At 42.1% G+C, this 8,856-nt stretch overlaps 1 protein-coding gene across 1 annotated transcript; it reads left to right on the plus strand.

Moving 5' to 3' along the window:
- The first annotated feature begins 4,029 nt into the window (after positions 1-4,029).
- Positions 4,030-5,097, plus strand: LOC141631391 (uncharacterized). The gene is made up of 2 exons (XM_074444068.1): positions 4,030-4,154; positions 4,200-5,097. Exons 1-2 carry the CDS (start codon positions 4,030-4,032, stop codon positions 5,095-5,097), a joined length of 1,023 nt encoding a protein of 340 aa, XP_074300169.1.
- Positions 5,098-8,856: the final 3,759 nt, after the last annotated feature.

Genomic DNA, 8,856 nt, shown 5'->3' on the forward strand with positions numbered 1-8,856 from the left:
TCACAATCCTACATGAAACCCGTCACAAATGATACCAGTTTATACGGCTCTAAAACTTAGAAATTATAAGTAGGTTGCAAAAATTTCAGGTCAAGTCTATTCGTTCAGCTAAATTTTAACATTAACTCGTAGATTATGTAAAAGACAAAGCTAAAACAAATTAATTTATGCAAGGCTTAAGTAAAAAGGACAAATTATAGTGCAATTTCATCATTGAAATCCACTGTTTCGACTCGACTATATGCTAAAATAAACGTGAATTTTTTGAAATTTTTTCGATTTTTTTTTTATTTTTATGAAATTTTTGAATTTTTATAAAAATAACAACAATGCATACAGAAATTAAATGTGAAAATAGAAATGCAATAAAAACATAATTGCAGACACAGATATGGATGCATAACCTCCCCAAACCAAACCGTACAATGCCCTCATTGTACACAAAAATAGGGAAAGAAAATGCAAACTAAAAAGGATAAAGTGGAGATGCGGAAAACTTATAAGAGTACGCAAAGAAGGGACCTCCCCAAACCAGCCAGCAACATGGGAGGTCACAGACCCTCCAGAACAGCGTCACAGGAAGCGAATCAAAGCAAGCCAACTCGTGATACTCGATCGAGAAGATATAATACTCGATCGAGTACAATTAGCTGCCAAAGTGTTCGATCGAGGAGAATTGGTTACTCGATCGATATATCTGTTTCTGTAGGTGTTCGATCGAGGAATAGGAGTGTTCGATCGAACGGATTAAGCACTTGATCGAGTAAAAAGAATGCTCGATCGAGTGGTACCTTCAGACAAATGACGACCAAAAGCCAATTCTAGATCGTTCACAGTCTATGGTTTGAAAACCATTTATTACACACAACAAAACTGAAATGTAAATCAACTAAAAATTTAAACTCCGGGTTGCCTCCCGGACGGCGCTAGTTTCAGACAGGTCCCAGCTCGACCATCTTTTGTTCAGCCAGCCTTTCCAATTGAGCCCAGTTAAAACAGCTCAAAGCACACAACAGCCGATCAAATAACTGCGCATGTGCTACACAAAACTGTAAGTAGCACCATAATAGAATAATAATATAGGAAATTAAAATGTGCATCCGTTTAAGCCTAACGAATTTCCTATGACAGCTCCCAAATTTATCCACAAAATAATTCTACCCTCCAGTTACGGGTGGAATATAAAAGCTTAAATTAACCGTCGGTGGAAAATAAGAGAGCTAAGGAGCATTTAAAGAAATCTAAGGTACCGTCTTAGCTTAACGAATTTCTGATGACAAGTATGGTGAAAAATTGTTAACTTATTCGTCCAACCGGGAGGGGGGAGAGTATTGAAATATAAAGCATAAGTCATATGAGGTAGTATACGATTTATACCAATAATAATAAAATTATCGTTAATTACCTCAGGTTGGTCGCTCCTAACGTCGGAATCATTGACAAAAGAATACATTACCTCTTCCGTGCTAGGAATAGCCACTGACTCAGCTACCTTCTCATTCCCTTCCTTGGTGGGTTCTGTCCCATATATCGCAGCTTCAAGAGAATCCAGCTCCGCTTTCCAAATGGGAGATTCACCATAACCATTGTCTTCATCAAAATCGTCATCTAAAACGAACCAAGATGACATATCAATGCTCTCCGTGGCCAATATATTCGATCGAGCAAAGAGTGTACTCGATCGAAGACTCTCCTCCTGAATATTACTCGATCAAACATCATGATCTGCTCTATCGAGGTCTTCCTCATAAAGACGGTTCGATTGAGTGGTAGTTTCTACTCGATCGAACACTTCCTCAAATAATGCACTCGATCGAACACTGTGACTAGTTCGATCGAGTGTATGTCGCTTTACAGTGCATAAATCTTCAAGAAATGCTTCGTTTTCAGGTAGATCTTCGTACTCCGAGTCATACATATTATTGTCGTCAATAGGCAATCCAGGTCCTTCATAAGAAAGACTGTTATCGGTGTAGGTAGCATGTACCTTCTCTGAGAGCCTAATGTTCGACTTAGCTGCTAACCGAGCTATTTGAGATTCTAACTCATTGAATTGAGCTTCCTTATATCTATCATCTTCTTGCAGTTTAAGTGCAAGTGTCTTAATCAAAGATTTCACTTCAGCAATCGCTTCTTTCTGTTTATCAGGAGGAGGAGGAGCTTGTTGTTGTGGTGGCCAAACGAATGAAGGCTTTTGATAGCCTCGTTGTTGAAACGGATGTGGCGGCACATATGAAATGGATTCACTAGCTTGTCTATGCTGCCTAAACGCATAGACTTCGTCGTTCCCTTTCAAACAAATAATGGCATTGTGCCTGGCAGCACCACATCTCTCACAATAAACCACCTGTTGCGCCATAGGATGGAACTTAGGTGGAAGATCAAAGGTATTCAAGCCTTCCCTTTGATGATATTTTACCTATAACTGTCTAGGTAGGTCCTATAGGGCCTATCAAAACAACACTAAGGAAAAAGATAAGAACTGCCTCAAGGAATAAATCCCTTGAGGCTAAAAACAGACAAAAATAAACAAGTAAATAAAATAGTTGCCTCTCCGGCAACGACACCAAAATTTGATACCGTTGTTTTAGTACCAAAAATAAATATCTAAGTACTACTAACAGAAGTCAGCGGTAAATAGGGTCGATCTCCACATGGAGGCGGTCACTATCTACTTGTCAATTCTAGCCCGTCTACGGTCACAATTTGGGGGTTTTAGTTGTTTAAACTAAACTAAATGAGATTAAAGCAGGAGAGATAATATTAAGAGGAATTAACAAAATAGAGAGAGAACTAAGATTGTCGGGTCATCAATGAATGTCAGATAATTGTAGCTAAGGTCACGGATTGGTCACTTGTATCGGTCTAAGGGGCAACGAATATCTCCTTCCGGTCTCAATTCGCCCTAAAACACTATTAGCTTAGATTCCGCCCTCACTAAAGGATCCTAATGTTCACTGCAGGTCTCACCCCTTCCAACCTTCCGGTCTAGGTCAAGGCTTACCAAGATTAATTATCTAATTTTGTCGACTCAAGTTGACAATAACAATTATATGCAGTGATTAACAACAAAGACATGATTTTAGCAACAGATCTGCTAACCTAATTAGCAACTAACATCAATTCATTGAATCCCCTAAATCCTAGCAGGAGAATTAGCTAAATATACTAGTAAATAAGGCAAGAGCGAAAGATAAAGAAATAATAACCATTGCAAATTAAAAAAAGTAGAGAGAGAATTGCAAGTTAAGATCCGGAGTAAAGAGAGGCACGAATAAAGTAGGAGCAATTAAGAGAGAAAAATAGTGTTTAAGAGTGTGTGAGATCATTATTAACCTAATGACGACTTCCTTCATATAGGAAAGTGCTTATTAACATAAAATAAACCTAACACGGAATAAAAATCCTGAGTATATATGCTAGTCAGTCGATCGAACAACTTTATATCACTCGATCGAACAAATCCAAGCTAAAACCTCTCGATCGAGGACTTTAGGTACTCGATCGAACACTATAAAAAATAAGCCATTCGATCGAAGACTTAAACTACTCGATCGAACACTATAGTACTCGATCGAGTGGTTTCCAGCGCATAATTCCTGCTTCGCGCACTGAATTTCAAACGGCCGCCATTTCTTCGTTACATGGGAAAACAGAGCGTTTCCGATGGCTTTGGAAACCTAAGAGGACAAGATTTTATTTCCAATTGGAATCACCTAAAAATCAGTTGTATAACTCGAGATATGCCTCTTCAAATTAGGCACTAAAAATATGAAACTCTTCCTTTGCTCGCCTAGCCATCTTACTTCTTTGCGCATCTCAAAATACTAGTCTTCAAGCTCCGACTCAACTCATCTCCTAAATGCATGAATAGGGACATGTTTTAGGCTTGATTACGCTTCTCTTTAGTTTATTCCTGCAAATAAGACAAGAGAAACCAAAGTAGACAATTCGGGGGACATTTGTAGCTAAATACTACTAAATATGCATAGATATGCGTGCAAATACGGTACAAAAAGTCTATATAAAATGCACGCATCAGGCTGTGACACATCCACAGCCATTAACGCCTTCAGTCATGGCCTAGATATGGATTTAGATCTCTACAAGGAGTTAACGATGCATCCCTGTGAGAGATTTGAGGAAGTTCAACAGTGAGCTACAACGGCATTAAGGTTAGAGTAAGATATATAGTCTAGAAAAGGAACGACAGCCTTCGACAAAGCAAGCAGAAAGATACCAACAGAAAAGAAAGATGAGGGAGCCAGGCCGTATAGTAGACCAAACATCAGCAGAGTCGCAGAAAAAACCCAGCAAGTGGATGATTCTCAATATCCTCCCAGATTAGCTGACTACGGGTTCAACACAGGAGTGGAAGGTTTGCTGAAAGCACTGAGGGAGTTGGGTGACCAAGTAAGGTGGCCTAAGCCGCCTACGCAAAGCCGACCCAATGATGACCGGGACAGTAGCAAGAGGTGTGAATGGCATCAGGATATCGGGCATCGGATAGATGATTATTTCAGGCTGCGGAGGGAAGTAAAATTCCAGGTACGCAAGGGGAATCTGGACCACCTGTTACCACGTGGGGGCAAGCAGGTTAAGAGAGAAATAGCAAACCAGGTGCTCCCTTCTGCTCCACCCATATGCACAAAGATTATTAACATGATAACAAGTGGATCCGAGCTGTCAGGCTTAACGTACTCTGCGGCCAAAAGAAGAGCCACCGAAAGTAAAGGAGACCGTCCAGAAACTTTATACAGGGTGAGCCGAAGTGATTTACCCCTGGTAACGTTCGATGAGACTGACGTAGGGAATGGCGCGGAGCCGCACCATGACGCCCTTACCATAACACTGTCCATTGGAAACTGCACCATGCGAAAGGTACTAGTGGACATCGGAAGCTCCGTGAACCTCATCATGTTTGAAACTCTTAAAGTAATGGGTTTCGACAAACAAAATCTGGTAAATAAATCCGTACCACTGGTGGGATTCAGTGGTGAGATAGCACATTCAGTAGGCGAAATGACCATTCCAACTTATATTGAAGGAGTCAACAAGTTGGTGAGGTACTTAGTCATTGAGGGTCCGACCACTTAAAATGTAATATTGGGAAGACCATGGCTGCATCAGATGAAGGCGGTCCCTTCAACATATCATCAGTGTCTCAAATTCCCAACCCCGTAGGGCATGGTCACAGTAAAAGGGGATCGTGAGGAGTCCAGAAGCTATTATACACAAGCCCTGAAAGCCACAACTAAGCTCCCCTCATAGCATTTACAGGACCGGGGTACCTCGAAGGAATACAAGGAGCTAACTTCGGAGAAGTTAGACCAGGTCCACCTGGACAAGGTACATCCAGATATAGCAGTGCTAATTGGAGCAACCTGTAGTGGAGAGCTACGTGATTATCTAATCCAGTTTCTAAAAGCGAACATGGACTGGTTTTCTTAGTCCCATGATGACATGGTCGGCATAGATCCATCTATTATTTCACATAAGTTAAGCGTGAACCCAGGCTGCACCCCGGTACAGTAGAAGAGGAAGAAACTTGCGGCAGAACGAAATGAGGTTATTAACAGGGAAGTAAACAGTCTCCTGGCGGCAGGAAAAATCAGAGAAGTCAGCTACCCTGAATGGCTCTCTAATGTGGTAGTAGTGCCCAAGAAGAATGGAAAGTGGAGGGTATGTGTGGATTTTACAGATCTAAATAAAGCTTGTCCCAAATACCCTTTTCCACTGCCCCATATTGATGCAATAGTAGATGTCACGGCCGGGCACGAGGTGCTTACCTTTTTAGATGCCTGGAGTGGTTATAATCAGATCAAAATGCACCCACAGGATCAAGAGAAGACGACATTCATGTCAGAACGAGGCATATATGGCTACAATGTCATGCCCTTTGGCTTGAAGAACGCTGGTTCCACCTACCAGCGTCTGGTAAATAAGATGTTTAAACAGCAAATAGGAAAGACAATGGAAGTATACATAGATGATATGGTGGTGAAGTCCAGAAGAGTAGATATGCATATGGAGCATTTGGCAGACACCTTCAAAACATTGAAGGAGTATATGATGAAGCTTAATCCATCCAAGTGCTCGTTTGGAGTATCCTCGGGAAAATTCCTAGGGTACATGGTAACTCAGAGGGGGATAGAGGCCAGCAGAGAACAAATCAAAGCAGTCCTCCAACTAGAGTCACCACAAAGGCCAAAGGACGTACAATGATTAGTAGGAAAAGTAGCGGCCCTGAGCAGATTCATCTCGCGAGCCTCGGATAGATGCAAGCTATTCTATGATATACTGAGAAAGAGCCAGAAGTTCGAGTGGACGGAGGAGCACGAGAAAGCATTCAAGGAACTTAAGTGCTACCTAAGCACGCCACCACTACTGGCAAAGACAGAGCAAGGAGAGCCACTGTTCCTGTACCTGTCGGTTACGGAAGCAGCAGTAAGCGCGGTTTTGGTCAAAGAGCAGGAAGGGATACAACATCCAGTGTATTATATTCAGCAAATCTCTGCTTCCTGTAGAGACCAGGTACACATCTTTTGAGAAGTTAGTGTTAGCTTTGGTCAGTACTTCCTATAAATTGCGACCATACTTTGAATCTCACACCATCCACGTAGTAACTAATTATCCATTGAAAACTATCATGAGGAAACCTAAAATATCTGGAAGAATGACTAAATGGTCATTACACTTGAGTGGATATGATTTACAATTTGAACTTAGGGTGGCGATAAAGTCCCAGGCGCTGGCAGATTTCGTCTCAGACTTCTGTCATGCTACCCATGTGGAGGCAGAGAAAGGGATATTGATGTTACTAGGAGACTAGGAGAATGGAGTTTGGATCCTATACATAGATGGAGCCTTTAATGCCTGGGGAGCTGGGGTAGGTTTGGTCCTGAGGTCCCCAAAAGGTGACATGATAGTGCAGGCAGACAGGTGTGAATTCAAGGAAACTAACAACGAAGCTGAGTATTAAGCACTTATATTAGGGATGAAAATGGCGCAAGGGCTCAAAGTGAGGAACCTAAGGGTATTTAGCGACTCATTGCTCGTGGTAAATCATGTGAATAACGAGTACGTGGCGCGTGACTCAAAAATGATAGCCTACCTAAAGGTGGCTACGGAGCAAAAGTTAAAATTTAGTTCCTTCAAGATTACTCAGGTGCCAAGAGACCAGAACGTGGATGCATATGCTTTAGCTACATTGGGGGCTACCTTCCATCCCGCGAAACTCTCGAATATACCAATTACTCATGTGTTAACTCCAGCTATCCCGAAAGAGTCAGAGCAGGGTCTCCCGGGAGAGGCAGCGCATGTACGGCACGTGCGAAGGGAAGGAGTCTTGGTCTTAGATGAAGGCCAGCAGGAGGGTTCAGACTGGAGAACACCTTATATGGAGTGGCTGAGAGATGGGAAACTCCTTGAAGACAGGAAAGAGGCACAAAGTTTTAGGATAAAGGCCTCCAGGTACGTCCTAATAGATAACATTCTCTTTAAAAAATCTTTGGCAGGAACTTGTCTCAGGTGTCTAAGTAAAGAGGAAGCAGATATAGTGTTGCATGATGTACACAGCGGAGAATGTGGAAACCACGCTGGAGGACGAAGCCTATCTAACAAAATCTTGAGGCAGGGGTATTACTGGCCCACTATGAGGGCAGACGCTGTCAATCATGCCAAACGCTGTGATTCGTGTCAAAAGGCGGCTCCAGCAATCCATCAGCCAGCAGAACCAATGCATCCAATTATTTCTCCGTGGCCATTTATGATGTGGGGGATGGACATAGTAGGGAAGATGCCTAGGGCTGTAGGAAACAGAGTGTATATGCTCGTCATGACTGATTATTTTTCGAAATGGATTGAAGCTAAAGCTATGACAGAAGTAAAGGAACGCCAGGTGATTTCTTTTATAAAGCGCAACATCATTAGCAGGTTTGGACTAGCATTTGAAATCATATGCGACAATGGATCCAGTTCATATCAGATAACACTGAGGGCTTTTGTTCACGTTGGAACATAACGCTGAGGAAGTCAACTCCCAGATACCCACAAACCAACGGCCAAGCGGAATCCAGCAATAAAATTATTGTGGAGAACCTTAGAAAGCGGCTGGAAGAGCTAGGAGGTAAGTGGGTAGACGAATTACCATTGGTATTCTGGTCAGATAGAACAACGCCAAAAGTAGCAACAGGCCAGACGCCATTTAGCCTAGTGTATGGGGTAGAGGCAGTGATCCCGTCAGAAGTTCTGGTACCTATGCATAGGTATGGCTGCCAGACGGCAGAGCAGAATCAAGTTGAAATGACTAATAGCCTGGACACAATTGATGAGCTACGAGAAAGCGCTTACATACGTATGGCGTCGTACAAGCAATCTGTAGCCAGGACATATAACAAGAACGTCAAAATCAGGACCTTCGCAGTAGGGCAGCTAGTACTCAGAAGGGTATTTGAAAATACCAAAAATCACAAGGCAGGCAAATTCGCATACAAGTGGGAAGGACCTTATTAGGTCGAGAGCATTGTCAAAAATGGTGCAAACAGGTTGATGACCATGCAAGGTCAGATCCTGAATAAACCCTGGAACATCCGTCATCTAAAACAGTACTTTGTCGCACAAAGTGCTGAACCTTTAGTGTACAAAGGACCTTTTAGCAGTCCATGAAGCAAAAAAAAAATATTTAAAAGGGGGGGGGGGGGTAGTATATGCTTTAGGTGTTGGTTTCTTTTTAAGTTTTAATTTTTTCGTTTTACAAAGCAAATTGAGTTGTTTTTAAATCGAGTTGTCTAGCCTGTGGCTTCCTGGATCCAGCTATTGCCTTGGAACAACATGAGATAGCACCAGGTAATTTGT

Source organism: Silene latifolia, chromosome Y, assembly GCF_048544455.1.
Source record: "Silene latifolia isolate original U9 population chromosome Y, ASM4854445v1, whole genome shotgun sequence".
NCBI classification, from domain to species: Eukaryota; Viridiplantae; Streptophyta; class Magnoliopsida; order Caryophyllales; family Caryophyllaceae; genus Silene; species Silene latifolia.